At 37.4% G+C, this 18315-nt stretch overlaps 1 protein-coding gene across 4 annotated transcripts in view; it reads right to left on the minus strand.

The window, feature by feature from the left end:
• Positions 1–18315, minus strand: part of CHST9 (carbohydrate sulfotransferase 9) — an 88146-nt gene that overhangs the window by 62745 nt on the left and 7086 nt on the right. For 3 of the 4 annotated variants that reach the window (XM_058833266.1, XM_058833261.1, XM_058833265.1), the window contains exon 4: positions 17343–17551. In XM_058833266.1, the coding sequence (XP_058689249.1) occupies positions 17343–17442 (100 nt within the window). In that variant the 5' untranslated portion in view covers positions 17443–17551. Of the gene's footprint in view, positions 1–17342; positions 17552–18315 lie in introns of those variants that run through there. The other variant, XM_058833270.1, reaches the window with a different exon arrangement.

Genomic DNA, 18315 nt, shown 5'->3' on the forward strand with positions numbered 1-18315 from the left:
AGAAGTATTTTGGTGGCAACAGCCATGTCACATCCAGTATCATGTGGGAAACATATTACAATGAGTTATTGCTCAAATCCAAAATACCTCAAACTTTTCAGACGAAAAGTGAGCTGTGGAAGTGGTCTTATTTGCTTAAAGCTTGAAAAGCATAACACTGAAATAAGTTGACACTACCCTCATTTCCATAAACCACTGCAGCTACTAACTGACATTTTGCAAGTTAAGCAAGAGAGGAGTCAAATTCATACTGTCATTTCTACTGTCAGGCAAAAAAGTGTGAAGCCTGCACAAACCTGCAGTCCCATCTACTGCTTGTCACCCTACCCCTGAGAAGCAAGTTCGTGTGTATGTCACTTTCTCCTCCTATCCATCTGCATCGCACACAGGGAAGGCACAATGCTCTGCATCTTCTCAAATGCTGCTTTATACTCTACAGTGACCATTTACTTTTTGAGAATAGTGGCTGTTTCATGGAAACCATCAGGCTGGAGCTCACCTTCAAAACAGTTGCCATGTGTTTAGGCAGCAGCTACACTTGTGTTTTTAAACAAACAAAATACCTGAACTTTGGCAGAGATTCAGCAGACTGAAATATGCATTATTGCACCTCCTAACTTTTTGGATGGTGACCAAAAATAGACTTCTTGATGAGTTCTTCCTCCTAGGAAGTTTACTTTTGAAGGAAGATATATTTTGTTACAAACATGAGGCTCCTCCAAACAACAAATGCATTAAAAAAAAGGAATAACAAAGTGAGATGGCTTATATTGCTTTTGGAAAGCTTTAAAATGTTTGATTAGATCTACTTTGGAGAATATTTAATCTGTGGCAGAACACTGTCTTCTTCTAACTTTCAGGAATTGAATTAAAATGGAATGTGACCTCTATCTAACAGTTCCAGCAAAAGACAATACAGTTTCTATCAGAAAATATAACTTAGTAGAATTAAAATAAAACCCTCACAGGTTTAATAAAGGATGGAAAAAAATTATTTCCACATCAAACTCTCCAACTCATGCTTCAAGAAACTGCACAGGCAGATTTTGCTCACAAAATTCTGAGGACATTTCATCTCAAATCAAGACTTAATCGATTGATGCTGCAAGGTCTCTTTATGTGAAATCATTCTTTAAAGAACAGACTGCAAAATATTTGCTAATAGTCAATGAAGTTCTGTGGCTAATTAAAGAAAGTACATTTGTCAAATAAATTAAGTGATACATTATCATTTGCCTTCTCAGTAATCTATAATGTGTCTCCAATATATCAGCATGAATTAAAGAAGCCTTTGTTATAGCTAGTAAAAACCTCAATTGCTCTTCTGAAGAAAAGTCCGAGATTCTATTTTTTATCCACTCCTAACAGGACACTGTACTTAAGCTATATATCATATACTTCTTTAAATCAAAAGTCCCTTAAAAAGGAAAGTGAGATATTAAATAGAATAATTTTTATTTTTATATTTTTTTTTCTTTGAAATAGACAAGAAATAGCCTTATTTTTTTATTTGTATTTAGTTTATACTTTGGTAAAATTATACTTTCCACTGAAAATCATTCTGAAGGTTTTCAAGTTAACTCAACTTTAAGCTATTTAGTCATTATTATTCTGGGATGAAAAAAAAACAAACCAAACAACCCATATCCTTACAAAATTAATTTAAATGTCTTTACTATTTCATTTTTCATTTTTTTTTCAACCATAAATGCCTGCCAGAAAAATAAGTGATTTTTTAAATGAAAGCAAAAGTAAGTAATTGCATCTATTAAGTGTTTACATAACTTCTCCTAGAGTCTTTCTTTGGACCACCTAGCTTGTGCGGCTTTTAAAAAGCTAAATTGCTTGAAATTAGTAAAGTTATTTTTCCATTCATGCATCTGTCTCAGCTGAGAAAAATCATTCAACAGCGAGCACTTGACAGCACAGCCACTTTCCCCATTAATTGTCGACTAAGACAAGAAAATTGAATTTTTGTCTGCTGAAGTTTAGGCAGCGGTTTCATGGGTAGAACACCCTGAGCTGCTGTCAGCTGCTCAGTTTCTCTAAGCTGCAGAAGTGAACTGGCATACCTATACCTGCTGATGACAGACAGCTCCTCTGAGACGGAATGGCAGCAGGTTAGTTCCTCTAAGCATTCCACAGGGCAATGGCAGCGGCTCCACAAACACTGCTTAATCGCTATTCTGCTCCCAAAGGTGTTGCAGCTGATTGATACGCTAAAATTTCATTCTAGATAGCGATAAAACCCCAAGCTATCACACAATTCTATTTGCTATCCTTACCCAGCAAGAGTTTTGCCCAACTCAGACTGTCAGCTCCGTTTCTAATCACTGTACAAGTAACGTTAAGTAAATGTGGCATTTGGAACACTTGATGCTTTATACAAAAAACACAGAAATCCCCACTTATTTATCTTCCTCTCAATCTTAGGCACTAAGGGATGCATGTTTTGTCAAATGTATGGAGAAAATGTACATCTAATAAAAAACGAATAATTTCAGTCATGTTACTGACCTAACTGGCAGAGAAGTGAGTTCGCTTGTTACTCCTTTAAAAAAATGCTAAACTTTGTCTTATGAAAAAAGTCCTTAATACCTAAACTCCTGTCCCCTCAAATATCTATCAGATCTCTGATCTGCTCAAATCAAAATTTCTGTTCTTCAAAGACAGTTAATTTACACATGTACGAAGTCAATCCCAGAACAGTCATGAGTACACTTAAATAGATATCTCCTTCTCTCCTCCTTCCCTCTTATAAAAAAAATTATTGAAAAACTGCATTCTCCAATTTACTATCAGCACTTTGATAGGTGCAAAGCTGAAGTGATACAATCAATCATTCCTGATTAGTTTTTGATAAAGAGAAGCACAGAAAAGTACCAAAAATGTAAAAAAAAATAGCCAGGATGTTCTGCTGAGCCATTAATCCATTAGTCACTTTTTAATTTTATGATCAGTAAATAACATTCTTACAGGGACAGAAAGTAGAATTTTTTTTTTTTTTTTTTTTTTTTTTAGTGATCCAATGATAACACACTCTGGAGAATATTTCCATAGAATTAAAGAGCATCATGGGAAAAATGCTACCAGTAGTATCCAGTATTCAAGCTGGATTTGTCATCAAAGGAATCTCAGAGGAACGGCATCAGTTAAGACAACACTGTACAAACTGATGGAAGAAGGAATAATTCAGGGCTACTGAACACACCTCCAATCTAGAGGGCCTCTAAATTATAAAACACAAAAGGAAAAGAAAATTCTCTGAATTACTATTATAAACTTCTCCAGTTTATAGTCTACTTTAAGCAGTGTTTGCAGAGACAATATATGAAGCTGGAGAGACCTTTGAATCTGACCTGGTTTATTGTCTCTTTTTCTCTGCCACAGAAAATTGTGGTCCTAAGCCTCTGATTGAGCTATTTGAAGATAAAAGAGAGCTGGTATGTCCTATGTGACAGAGGGTGATCAACTTGCTACCATACTTGCTTGATTCAAGTAGCATTTCTCTTGGAAACTTACAACTTTCAGGTCTCTACCAGTCTGAATCCCCTAACTGGTATTCACAGCAGTCTAAGTCATTAGAACCTATAAACATAAGTCATTAGATCCTACAAGTCATTAGATCCTATAAACATTCCTCATTCAATCAAGTATTTATGATCCACTTGATTACACTGTCCTCCTATTCAGAAAAGAAAACTCAGAGCAGTCTGATTTGGGCATTTTTTTTTGACTCAACCTGTTGAATGTTATGCCACCAGAACTATTTTAGCTCCTCTCCACCATTCCTCATTCCCCACCTCACAGCATTACACCATTACAAGGCCTCCACATACAAATGTTTACTCTTACTTTGGATGTTTAGACATAAGATTAGGCCTTGCTCCCCCACAACAAATATTTTGTTTTATTTACTGGAAAACATTCCTACATAGGTACAGTTTCAAGTGAACATTTTTGATAATACAGTATTTGGCACTGCATCAAATGCAAATATAATTATTTGCTCAGTTTTATGGCTATTTATTGAAAAACAAAATGTGACTGTCTGTAGCAATAGAACTACCTGAAACACTACCTCTGACACAAACACTGTTGTGCAAGTGCAGTATCACATCAGAGGAAAACATCAAAAGTCAAAGAAAGAATATTTAGAAAAAAAAGCAGAAACAGACATTTGGGTACTTTCAATTGGTCAAACTTCAGTGTTCCTCACACACACAAAAAATCTTCATCAATTCTACTGATTCTCTGAAGCAGAGATCTTTTTGGCAAAAGGTTATCATAACACGAGTATGATATTTTTAAATTTCATCATAAAAGGAGGTACTATTCCTGCAAATCCACCCATTTAAAACTTCTACACACTTCAGCCACGTTAGCTACTTCCAGATATTTGGAGGGCAAGAAAAGAAATATCAGTGGGAACCAGAGTTCTGGAAATACCTGAAATGCCAGAAATTTTTGCAAGGCAAAACCACAGTTGTGGCCAGGATACTCATAATGAATGGCTGATTGCATGATGACAGCCTCCTTTAGATGGTGTCACCAGAGGACGATTTTATGATACTTTAACTGATGATAGATATGTGAGAAACAACATAGTTAAAGGGAAAAAATATTTTAGTGATGGGAACTGCTAAGTAGTAGTCTGAGAAAAGTAAAACAAAATAATGGAAAACATAAACATGTACAACAAATATGTAATAATACAAAGTAAGTTTAGTACATTTATTGTAACAGAAGTCGTAACAGAAGTTAGAATTAAATATCTATGGCCTACCCTCCTTTCCTACCATCAAGGATCCATTTTCTCTGCCATTTTTTTTTCAATTGCTCTTGTTTTTCTATGGCTTACTTCAGGGGATGAACATTCACAAAGCACATTTGTTAGTGAACGTGTCACCTTCAAGAAACACATGGAACAGAAGAATTAATGGGTTTGATCCTTTCTGTGGTCTTTGGCCCTTATAGAGAGATGAAACCAAAAAGATCTTGTGCTGCCAGCTCTAGAGGCAGACATTCTGGCAGCCCTCTGACCCAGGTGAAACACCTGGTCCTCAGGCCCAAATGAAAGCTGAAAGGATAGCAAAGTTTTGCAAATAAACATATGATCTCCCACAAGTAATTAAGATGATTGCCTTAAGCAGATACTAGTCCACATGGATTAGCTGATTTAAAATATCAAGATTAACTTCTAACTTTCCAGAAAGTCAGTTATTAATTTGTGTGTGCATTGGTCACCACAGACTAGACTTTGCTTAAACTGCTTCCCAACTGTCATTCAACTGTATTTTATTTACAGACTATTAATACAAGCTGTCCAATATGCACATTTTATTAGCTGGAGAGTCAAGGCTGAGTCTTCTTGCCAAGAATACCTTGAACCCACCTGTCAGTCACAGCATCTGGCAGCTTTATCTGCATTATATTTATATGTACATCAGTCCTAAACCTGATGCCAATGGAGTTTTGTTATATTGCATGATCAATCATAACTTAAGTGGTAGCACACCTCAGCTATTTGCAGATTAATTCTACCAGAAAGAAATTTCTGCTCAAAGGTTAAATAAATCATGAAGTATTTATACCTCACTGCAACTACCTCAGCCTATGTAAGCCCAGTTTCATCTGCCTGGTTGTCTTCAAAATAGGCATACTGAAGTGGAAAGATTGTAACAGAAAAGAAGTAGGGTGAAATTAATTTTGCCATCTGTAAGAGGATAAAGCAAATTAAAAAAAAAAATCCCCAAAGTCCATAGTATTTGTTCTATTTCACATATATTTTGTGCTGGCCCCCATCCCATGAAAGTAATTTGAAGTCCAGGAGCAAAGCCAGGGTTTTTTTTATAAGACATTTTTCATTGTCTTCTACCTGCCATCAGACTGCAATAGCAAGTCCTTAACATAAAATTGCACAGAGGAAGAAGAAAACTCATCAAATAATTATTGGAAAAAAAAATTAGTGTATTTTTTTTACAGTTTGTTGCTTCATTGGATATAATTTAATTGGGGGACAGTCAGCCAACTCTCACTCTAATGATTCTGGTCCTACAAGTAATTTCTTTAGTGATTAGGAGTCTATTCGTATCAAATGGACTTTATTATTGCATAAATAATTCAGCAGCTCCCAGAGCGAAAGAGTAAATAAGATAAAAACACTTCCAAGTAAATTCCCATCCCTCTACCAGCCTGCCTGAGCTGCTTCTTTCCCTCCCATAACAGAACACGACTGATTTTGTTCTTCACCAGTGTCAGAATTCTCCATATTTGATGACCTCTTTGAGGACTGCTGGTAGGCAGAAAAGGTTAGAGAACTTGAGAATCTCATATTCCCACAGAAATTTCAGTTTCTAAGGAAAACAAATATCTGTCACCTCTCTTAACAACTGTCCTGTAGAGCTACTTGGCTTGAGTGTTTCCAAACAGTTTATAAATCAAGATGAAGCGCATAAAAACTCTTGATTCTCTGGCCCAACATCAAGAACAGAAGTGCTTTCTGGAAAGTGCTCCGTAATTCTTGACTGGAAGTACAGAACCATCTTAAAGCAATGACATTTAATGAATTACATGCATAATGTTTAAAGTAACAGGCTGCATTTTACACACAATTCAAATACCATGACTGTGTCAATAGATGTAGCCCGTTAGTTCTCAGCAGTGGACAAGGCATACTGTGTATTAATGACTCTTTAATGAGAGCAAGAAAGAGCCAGAAACAAAGAAAACTAAAAATAAAATTAATGCATCTATGTATTTTCCTAATTTGTATTGCCAGAATTCCTTCAAAAAGTGTACTGTGAAATAACACTGTAGTATGGGTTTTTTTTTGATGCAATAACATTGTTGCAATAGATTCCACTGCATTATTTGGCCACTACGTGTTCTTCCAGGAATAAAAAAATGATTTTGCACACACAAATGGACCAGAAAGTGAAATTCTATCTACTCAGTTCTTCTTCTTTGCCACTGTTGTAACGCCAAAGTCAAAGTAACCTCTCAAGATATACACCTCTGAACAACAGAAACATTATGGGGGTCTGGCAACTATTCCAGAACAACCGTTTTCCACTCTTCCCAGGAAGAAGAAGCTCTTTTAAAAAATTTAAGCAAGAATAAAATCAAAACTGTCTTTGGAAACAATGTTTACTATACTTATTGTTTCCTGTTAGACATATTTTCTTTTCTTAACACAGCTATTTTGTGGATGAATGGCAAAGCATCAGGCACTGATATTTTCCTGTTTAACACAACAGAATGTTTCCAGCTGCAGCTAGCAGAACTCATGCACCACATCTCCCTAGCTGATCATAATCAAAACCAAAAGCTTCCAAAACCTCATTTCTCTTACATACAATTTACTGAGAGGCAATATACCCACAGGCAGAGCCCAACAACACGACTAAACAACCCCAAGTTCACTTGAGCTGATCCTAAGTGCATGCTTGTATTAGGCCTAGATTATAACACATCTGTCACAGAAAGTACTGCAAACCTTTAACAGCTTCTTCCTCCATCTCTGCCCTTATACATGTACACAGTGCTGGGCAAGTTCTTCTATTGTTGGACTATAATTAGTACTGAAATGACCTGCTCCATTCCAATCACATTAAATATAAAATCAGTTAACACCTTGTCTTTCACCTGGCACTTACTCACAGTGAAATTTAATATTGGCTCTGATTATTCTTAACTAGGCTGCTGATCTTCAGCTACTTTCCTGGATGTTACCCAGTGTCTATGGCATGCAGAAGACATTCCCTGATGTGTATGTCAAAATCTGTGGCTGTTAGGCCATCATCTGTTATATTCTAGGGCAATGAATTTCTATGCTAAGAGACAAGTTTTGCCTCACTATCACTGTTACTTAAGAAAGCAATTTTCCAAAGCCAATGACTTTCTTAAAAGCTCCTCCCCTCCCTCCCCCTTCACTGCCTGCTTGGCTCGTAGAAGTTTTTGTCCATGGGAACTGAACTCCTTGCAACCATTGACTCAACACTGTATCCCACCCCTGCCAGTCCAGCACCCTCTGTGCTCCAGCATCCCTGAAAAACAACAAAAAACCCCCCAGCCAGCCAGCCAGCCAACCAACCAAAAAACTCAACCAAACCAGAAGGAATCATTGCTCATTTGGAAAAGTCTAACAGAGACCAAGTCTTGTTTTTTTGTTTTTAATTAGAATACCATGGAACTGTAAATACAAAAATTATTATTACCATTCTCCAGAAGAAAAACCCCAAACAAATGTCTATCATTCCCCAAATATTTTGATGACTCGTGTCATTTTCCCTTGTAGATGGTGCCAAGAGACAAAATCTGTGCCTACTCAGCCTGATTTTGCTAGATCTATGTGCTGTGAATTTCTGGCAGGACTGTGTCATAGAAAGCTGAGTGATCAAATATGAACAAAATAATTTGAAACAACAAAGCTGTGAGGGACAAATTGTACTTCTAGCACACAGGATTCACACAGGTTTAATAGAGGTCAATGATAGTCTTGGATGTTGTTACCATGGGGAGGTTTTCAAGTGATAAGGAAACAATCATTTTTGGTGATATTTGGGTGGGACTAGGGTCTTGGTGAGACTTGGGTCTTCTCCTAAAGAACCTCTGTAGGCAGTAATATTTTCTAGGTTGTACTCACTGCCAAGTTTGGCTTTCGAGGCAGTACAGGATGCTGCTGCTGCTGCACATCTTCACTAAATCAAGAGCAACCAAAATCCAAAGCCAATGGATGGATGTGTATGATATTCTGCTCCCTATCACTTTACATCAAGCGAGGCTTATACATGCCTGGAAACAGTTTCATCTATATAAAGGGCAATGCTTAAAATACAGCATATTATTCAGTTTCCTTGAGTAATGAATATTTACTATTTTACAAAAAGCAGAATATTGAAGCTGATTTGATTACTGACCCTGACTTTCAAGAGAAATGAGACAATTTGGGAGTTTTGGAAGGGGCTCATGTTTGTTTTAGATTTTGATGCTTTAACACAGCATTTGATAGAATCCAGCTAGCTCTCTCTTCTTTGTGGCTGAAGACAGTAACATTCACTCCCAGATACATAGCCACAAGGCTCAGGGTTGAAGGAGCTGCAAAGAAAACCACTGTATGCTGATATGTCATGTATCATCCCAGTTTGAAACTGACAGATAGGAAATGTCTTGCACAGTAATACTGTAGAATGTAGAAACATTCTTTTTCTTTGAATATGCTATCAATATAAATATAAAAAAAAAACAGTAAAAAAAGTGAGACACTTGTCTGAAGAAGTAGAGACCCAAACTTGAAAGCCTAGACAATATTCATGCTGCCATGAAATAATGATTACCTTTAAAAATAAAAAAAAGAACCAAAAATAAACCCAGATTTTTCACATAAAAAAAAAAGAAGTTAAAGGCACTTATCTTCTTCCTTGAATCTTTTGCTCCTTGACCCAAATCACGGTTTTTCTAGCTAAATCATACACATCATGCCAGACATTAACCCCTTGTACACTAAAATGGCTCCCATTACTTGAAACCTCTCAGATTCCTGATGTTTAACTGCTTGTTTCACAAATTGCAAGATGATCCAGAAATATCCCAAATTAAGAGCAATAACCTGTTTACAGTAAGACCAAATGAGTAAAATGGAAAAGACAGAAATGAAAGCTCTAGAGTGTGAACACCAAAAAAATTCTTCCATATAAACTCATCTCCATGTATCCCAGTAGCTGACTGTGGTTAGAAGATAGGTTTCCATCTAAAATATTTCTCCTACCAGCAGTCCCTACTTCCACAAAAAGAAGGAAAATAAAGGGGATAATTAAAATAAATACATATATATCCATACCTATATGAATATACACACACTTAAAACAAACCTCAGAATTTCTAATTTAATTCCAGCAAGAAACCAAAGCTTTTACTTGTAATTTTGCAGAGGCCACATCACATGTTTTAACAGGATTGTGTGCAATCAAGTGACATATCAAAGCAGTTCAACATCAGACACAGAGGTAAGCAGCCTGAAATATACTCCAGCAGCAACCACTTGCTCTTCTGAAAATGTGCAGTGCACATAAGGAAAATGGAACAAGCCAGGAAAAGAGAAAGGTTCTTCTTTTCATCATCACTTCTAGATAGTAAGTCACATGAGGAGCAGCTGAGGGAGCTGGGTTTGTTTATCCTGGAGAAAAGGAGACTCAGGAGAGACCTTATCACCTCTACAACTCCCTGAAAGGAGGGTGTAGCAGACGGGCATCAATCTCTTCTCCCAAGTGACCAGTGACAGAATTAGAGGACATGGCCACAAGCTGTACCAGAGGCATTCAGGCTGGTTCAGGCATTCAGGAAGAATTTCTTCATGGAAAAGGTATTTTAGAATTGGAGCTGACTGCCCAGGGAGGTGGTGAAGTCATCATCTTGGAGGTGTTCAAGAAAGACTGGTCATGGCACTTAACGCTATGGTTTAGCTGACAATGTGGTTATTAGTCAAAGGTCGAGCTTGATGATCTTATGGGTCTTTTCCAACCTAAATGATTTTGTGATCTCAATTTTTTTCTACAGCTACATCTAAATGATGACTTGCCAGGTGAAAAATACCTCTCCACGCTTCTTGCTTTGTAAGACTGTATGTTTGTCTTAAATGGTACTGCATCATACAGTCTATGCTCAGAAGAGACAAGACTTCAAGGCTGTGCTGCCTGAATGGCAAGCTTTTTAAGGAAAGGACTTTTTGGAACTGAAGAAGTGCCATGAACTGAATGTTATTAAAAGCAACAACGGTGGACAATAAACTTAAAACTAACCACTTTATTCAATGACAGCACATCTGCCAGAAAATTAAACAGAAGTTGGAAAACAAAATAAAGCTCATATATTGTGTTAAAAAAAGAAAAAGCATAGCTACTTAACAGAAAGAATGACTGCTAAGGACTCTGTAAAATCACATTTCCAAATGTCAGCCAGATATCCTGCTTTGAGGGTCTGACTAATTGGAAAACAGCATGAAAAGCAGCTATTACATATTTTGTATCCAATTCAAAAGAGCATTCTGAAAACAGTATTACTATTACTCAGCCTTTCTAGGAAGAAGGATTCCTGAAATCATACGTGTTTCAACATCAAGCCAAAGCAGTAGTTACCAGGGGTAACTACAAGTCAAATTTTGAAGTGAATTGAGTTACATACCCATAGATACAAGAAAGTTACAGAATCTTCTTCTGAGTTCTGTTTGAAAACAGGAAAGAAACAGTATATTCAGGCGCCCTTAGTATAATTAAGGTGTGTGCTGCACGTTTCTAGAAGTAGATCTCTGTGGTCTAGGTATGAACAAGGTTGTTATACACAGTAATACATGAAATGTCATCAGCTTCCCCTCAAACATGAAACTGAATATATAGCTAAGAGGAGCCCCAAAATCTCATCCCATTTAGTTTGTTTTATACCAGCAGAATGTGGAAGCTGGAATTTCTTCTAAACCAGAAGGATTTATAAAATTAAATGAGATTAAGCGATAGGAATGATCAAAGTAAAATTAATGAAATGCAAGATGAAAATGAATGAATGAATGAATGAATTAATTAATTAACTAATTAATGAAATGGCTGCTAAACAGTCAGGCCTAGAAAGAATATCATCAGAATTAGATAAATACAGCCTTAAGTATTATAAAATATGCAATTTTAACATTATTTTCTTAAAGCTTCTGGGGTTTGCAACTGTGGAAGATAGAGTGAGACCCTATAATCAGTAGCTCAGAAAACCATCTTCTCTTATATTCAACTTTTACTTGTGTTTTTAGACCATTATGGTTTAAGAAAATATCAATTTTCACCTGTTTTTAATGTTTTTTTTTCCTGCAAAGGCAATTTTTCTCTCCCTACAGTTTCTATCTATTGAAAGCTGGGTGGGGGAAAAGGGAACCCATTCTATGTTATATGGAGAAATTAAGCTAATAAAATTTTGCAGTATTTCTGGGATTTCAATAACTATGTAATGTTCACCAAGCAGCTATTGAATCTTTCTTTTGTGCTTCAGTCCAATAATGAGGCAGATTTAAAAAAATAAATAAATAACAAAAAATCAAAAAACAACAAAGAAATGAAAACATCTCACACACAAAGCACAGCATATTCCAACCAGAAGGGTAAAACCTAAGTTCACCCAGACTCATTAGAACAGTCTCATTAGTGACTGGGCATTGTAAACCTGAAGATTTGTTTACCACACAGGAGATGTTCTCCAGCAGACTTAGGAGGACCCATAAACTACCCAGGACTTTAACAGCAGAAATATTTCAGTTTCACTAGAAGAATTAAATTATTCATAACTAATAACCATTATTGGGCAGTGTTCTTTTCATCATTATTTACAAACCTGTTTTCTACAAATATATTTCTTTAGTGTATTTTCTGATGATTGTCTAGAAAAGCTATGACTTCTGTGAAATGGTTGCCTTTGAAATTCATCACATATGAATGGTTCTTTAAGCCACATCAACTTTTTTTTTTCCTTAGACAAAGCTTAAATAAAAATCAACCCACAAAAACAACAAAGAGTAAAATATTATCATGTGTACACACATATTCAATTGCTACTTAGAGTGCCAAGATAAGGAAGAAAGGCACCCCACGGACTCAAAATATCACATTACTGAAGGACTCAAAAGACCCCCTTGGATTACCAAATCTGGTAAGGTGGGGAAAAAAGCCCACATGTTTATGCCAAGGAATATATATAATGGATACAACCTGCATGGTTACAGGAGTAGCAGACTACATTGTGAAAGCTCATGCAAAGAATTGCATGAAAGCTCATGGAATTTCAAGCTTTTTTTAAAATGGGATTTTTATCTGAATTTTAATTTTGTTTCTTTACAAAAGGAAGACCTGTGGCCTGAGGAATGGGTATAAGGTCTGTGTTGTGAAGTTCCTCAGGGTAGTTGCACAAAATTGCAGTAAAGCACATGGACTGCAGAAGGATGCCTGGGCAACCACTGATGCTTCAGAACTGATCCCTGCAAAGTGAAGAGAAAGCACACAGAAAAATCTTGGTATCCTTAAGGTGAGATACAAAACTGCTGGGAAAAAGGAGATGCAGACCTTCAGGAATCAGAAATCTGTGGGAGGGAAGTGCAGCCCTTTAATTAGTGGGAAGACTACATTATTCTGAAGTAGTCCTTCATAAACATGGATTTACTAGGCACACTTCAGAAAAAAAATTACGCAAACTTTAAGAGAAGGGAAAAAAACAACACATGGGCAAAACCCCAAACAACAAACACAGCATACAGTTCTAACCTCAAATATATTCTCAGGTCATTTTGTAGTAATCAGTCACACTAAATCATATCAGTCTCTCAAAAAAAGAAGAGTTTTAAAGTACAAAATTCGACTCCTTACCTTAAAACTCCAATTCATATCTCTAATATTTCAGGGTTAAATTGCAAGTGTCCTTTGTACCCCACAACCCCCTGATTCAGGTGATTCATGGTACAGAGCTCAACAGCAGCCCTGGAAGACCCAGCAGTTTGCTTCACCTGAATAAGATCACCAGTGCTGGAAATTTCTAAGCATGTAATAAATAGTGATTGCTTCTTAATCACTGCCACAATATTTGATGCTTGCACTACATAATGCAAGACCTTATGGAGAACTGTCAAGTAAAGCTGTAGGATCCAGCTGAATTCACATCAAGCTTCATTCATGTATGTGAATTTATATACAATGAATATATTTATATGTGTAGAACATGAAGTCCTCCATATATACCACAGTATCAATGCTGTCAATTAAATTTTCATCCAGATGTAGCCTGTATGTATTGATGCTCACATTGGACTACTGACAAGTTTCCCAGTTACTCCACTGAGGTGAACTGAAGCTACCCAACAGAAGATACATCAGAGAAGAAGATATATCATCCTGTCCTTATACACTCCATGCCCAGAGGCAAACCAAGAAACTCCCCTGTTCATTCAGTCTGCTAATGTCTCTGAAAAGCCATCAGAGAGGACCACCATGTAGCTAGCAGCTGCTTCTTAGACATCTTTAAATGAAAGATTTCCCTTTTTTAAGGTAGAGGGATGATAAACATGACTAGAAATAGTCTGAAGAGTCCAAGCACCATGGGAGGGAGCAGAAGACATGGCTGTGCTGAGAGGTGCATCCAGCTGCTGAGCCTGCAGGTGCATCTGGAGTAGATGGACAGGATGAAAAATTGGAGGTGTTCCTGTCCTGGATACATTTGAATAATGAGGAAAGTTTGTAAAAATAAATCAGAGAAAAACATGCTTGGATAAGATAGGTCTAGAGCAAAATAAGACAAACGGGAATCAAATCACAGTTGAGATCTCAGTGATGTGAACAGGAAGCAGAAATTAGAGACCCAAAAAGAGAGAAATCAAACTATGAATAAAACCTGGCATTGGATCTAGTGTCAAAAATTATGAACAGCTAGAAAAAGTGACAATAAGAATGGCAAGTGTGAAAGAAAACAGTCCAACTTCAAAAGAGTAGGACAAACATTAATAAGGGAATTGAAAACTACCATATAATTTTCCAGTTCCCCCAAAAAATCTACATCTGATTTGGGATAATTCACACCACAGTTAGGAGAGCCTGAAAAATAAACATGAATATTACAAACCACAACGGAGTAAAATTCACTATCTTTTCCAGAGATTGTGAATTATAAAGGCTCCAGATATTCAGGAGAATGGGGTGGTAAGGAGAAGCATTTCACAGGTGCAAAACAGATACTTTCCTGAACTTAAACACATCCAACTTTCCATCCCTTCAGCAACCGAATGCAAACACGAATGCTGTAGGTCTTGAGCAGGGCGTTGTGGAAGATAAAAATAGTTCTGCCTACAACAAACACTTGTCTCTACAGGCTCGTAGCACGGCAATTGAGAAGCACGAGGCGCACTTTCCATTTCCTAACAGAACTTCACCTCATGTACTCAGCCACTTGCAGATTAAAACTAGCTGTCTTACAGCTGTGCAACTAGTGAGAGGATTAAAGGAGCTCATAAAATCCTTGCAAAGATACTTGTCAGTTTAGGATTCTCCAGATACAGCTCATCCCCAAAAAAGCCACAGTGTACAACACATGGCAATATGAAAGACAGAGAAGAAGAGGGGAAAAAAATTTGCAAAATGCCCATAATTATACAAATGTATATTGTGCATATGCAAATATGTTCTATTTCATATCAACTCTAAAGCAGCATACAGGAGGGGGGGCATTAGAGAATTGCGCCGCAGAAGGTTTAGTGGAGATACAGGTGTTTGAAATAAAAAAGAATGGCTCTCTAAATGTTAAATTGGAAGAAGAAGAAGCAAGAGCAGACGCCAAAGAATGAGTCCATGCTCTTGCCAATGTGCATGATCATATACATTCTCTACTGCTACTGCAGAGAATGTCAAAATTCTTTTTTTTTTTGGTCTTGATGAAGTGCTGTCACAACAGCAGTCCAGTGAGATAAAAGGGCACTCAAAACTGCAGTCACACTTCAAGCTCACTAACCATTCTGTTATTCTCTGATAGCTTCCATTTTATTAGAGAAATGTTTCCACATGGAAATGACTTATGTGTGCAAGGAGAAGCCTCTCTCCCGAAGAAGATTATAGCAATATATCAAAGAAAACCCCAAAGAAAATATCTGGTTGGCCAAAAGAACAGAGTCTGTCCTAATTCAACCTTTATTTTATTTTTCCTATTTCTTTTTAATGGTAGAGAGATACATACAAAAGATAGGAGTCAAAAACCTGCAGTGAGAAACAGCAACAAGGAGCACTGCAAGGAAAGAAGGGTTAATTACAGTACGAGAAAAGATGCAAGGAATGTGAAGAATGTCAGCAAGTAAATAAATCAATAATCTACAGTCATCATCTACATTCCTGAACTACCTTGAAAGCATGGATATCTGCCCTTAACATTCTTGACAACAGTAGAGATTTTCAAGGAAGACCCCCCCCTCTGCTGCATGCTTAGTTTCTGCCAGCACCCTTCTGTCAACAACTGATTATAAGGGAATCTTTCCAAAGGGAGTCTCTATTACCTCTTACAACAGTTTTGTTAATACAAGCTTGTGAATATTGGGACAGCCCAGAAAAATTAACAAGCCAAAATTAATGCTGTGATCATTGCACTTAGTTGAAAAAAAAAACCCTCAAGGTCCTTGTCAAACAATTGCAGAAGTGATGCACTACATTTCCCCCTCAACACTGCTCTCTAAAACACACTGGAGCCTAGCAGCTCATATGGCATAACAGCACAGATCAATAAAGCCACAGACTAATGTGGTTTTAAAGATGTATTTCTTCACAATGGTATCAATGTACTATAAAATAAGTTTTACAGGGGAAATGGAAGCTGAGAGAGACAAGAAGATCTAAAAGTCAAGACTTAACAAGTTAAGTTACTTAAGTTACTTAACAAGTAAACAAAAAATCAAAAAACAATGACAAAAAAAGACCCTAGCATATAAACCAACAATCAAAAAAACCCCAAAAAACCCCCAATCAAACCCAGACCTTGAAAACAAAACCCTAATCCCCCAATACATGTGTACAAGGAAAATCAAGTATATGCCCTCAATAAGGTGACATAACAGAAGTGAACCTGAAGAGAAAAACCATGGAGGACCTCACTGACCCCACCCTTTATATGTTTTGTGGAAGGCTACTTCAGACTCACTCTACACTGGTCCCATGAACTGAGCTTCCAGTAGGGGTCAAGGTAAATAACCTGGTTTAGTTTCATCCATAAGAGAATCCAGATCAAGCTGGGGTGCAACCCAAAACACCATAAATGGGAAACAACAGGAATACAATTCAGAAGTGTAATCCTGAGCCAATGCCAACACAGATTTACCTGAAGTTGCAATATAATTCTGATGCTATATACAAAAAGTTTTGTAAGCCCAGTCTCAAACAAACAACACCAAAGAAGAAAGGAAAAGGATGATTCCATGAGCACTGCTGCTTAGAAGACCACTTTCGTCTATAAAACTCAGAAGTTATTCTCCAAAAATTGCTTTATCACGCAAAACCCACAACAAATCATCATAGAGAATAATTTCTAAATTGGACATGCAGAATGCTTTTGCAAATGAAGCTGATACGATACGATTAGGTAGCTGGGAGCATCTTTTCATGTGACTGAAGAAATTTCTTAATGTAGTGTAGCAATTAACACAAGTCTATTTCCAATGCCATTTTACTTCTAAAGTGGGGGAAAGATCTCCACCCCCAACTGTCCTCAGTAGGTTTTGTGGTCATCTTAAAATAGTAGATGCATCTATATAAAAAAAAAAAAAGTGAGAGAGAAAAAACCTAGTGTACCTGTATGTTGTTCTTCAATCCAAGCTTGCAGATACATGAAGAGGAGTAGACCAGCTACTCCAAACAGCAGTACAGACACGAACACTTGTCTTAGGTTCATGACCCTACAAGGGGGCTTCTCTTCAGTTTTCAGAAGGACTCATTGCTCACTTTTCTGAAGTCTTCAGCATTCCTGCTGCTTCTTTGGTATCTTCCCCAGAGATGCCAACCTGAAACAACAAGAGAGGGAGGTTCTTGTGTTACATTTTTATTCTTTACCAGAGACTGTGTTAACAACATACTACATACAAGCTGGAACTCTCACAAGCTATTGCTGTCAATGTTTATATTTCTGCTCACAGTCTCAATATTCTTTCTACCCCCAGATGAGTTCCGAGTAGATGTGTTTCTCAAAGTGGCTGAAAAGACCATTTCACCTACAGAAGAGCAAATATCACCTGCTGTCATAACAGAGGGAGGTAATGACCCAAATGAGGTCATTGGGTGTCACACCAATGCCCCACTCTTCCCACCAACCATCACAGCTGGGAAGCCACAGCAAGCAGCTGGAGCCTCCCAGGTGGCTGGGTCACGCTCCAAGAGGCTGCCAGCCCCCTGTGATGGGCAGCCCAGCACCTCTGCTCCTGGAGTGTGTAATCGTGTGTCCTTAAGGATGGGCCACCCCACAACACGACCACTCCACTGGCAGAGCCTCGGCATCGCTTCAGCCTGTGCATCCAGGAGTCATACAATGATGGCCCCCCTCAAGTATGAATCCAAGTGGAGTTTTGCAGGATTAGGAAATGTCAGCATAAGATGGTATCAGTAACAGAGCAGAAAATGAATTAATGGTTCATCTTTTTATTCAGCTGTGTTTTGTAATATGGAGAGGGACTTGTCAGGAACTCAGTTCTTGCCACTAAGTTTAATGGAAATGAGCTCAACTGTAAAAACTTATCAAAAAGATTATTGAACAGCAGTGGGCCCAGAGGAA

The sequence above is a fragment of the Poecile atricapillus genome, chromosome 2, assembly GCF_030490865.1.
Source record: "Poecile atricapillus isolate bPoeAtr1 chromosome 2, bPoeAtr1.hap1, whole genome shotgun sequence".
NCBI lineage: Eukaryota > Metazoa > Chordata > Aves > Passeriformes > Paridae > Poecile > Poecile atricapillus.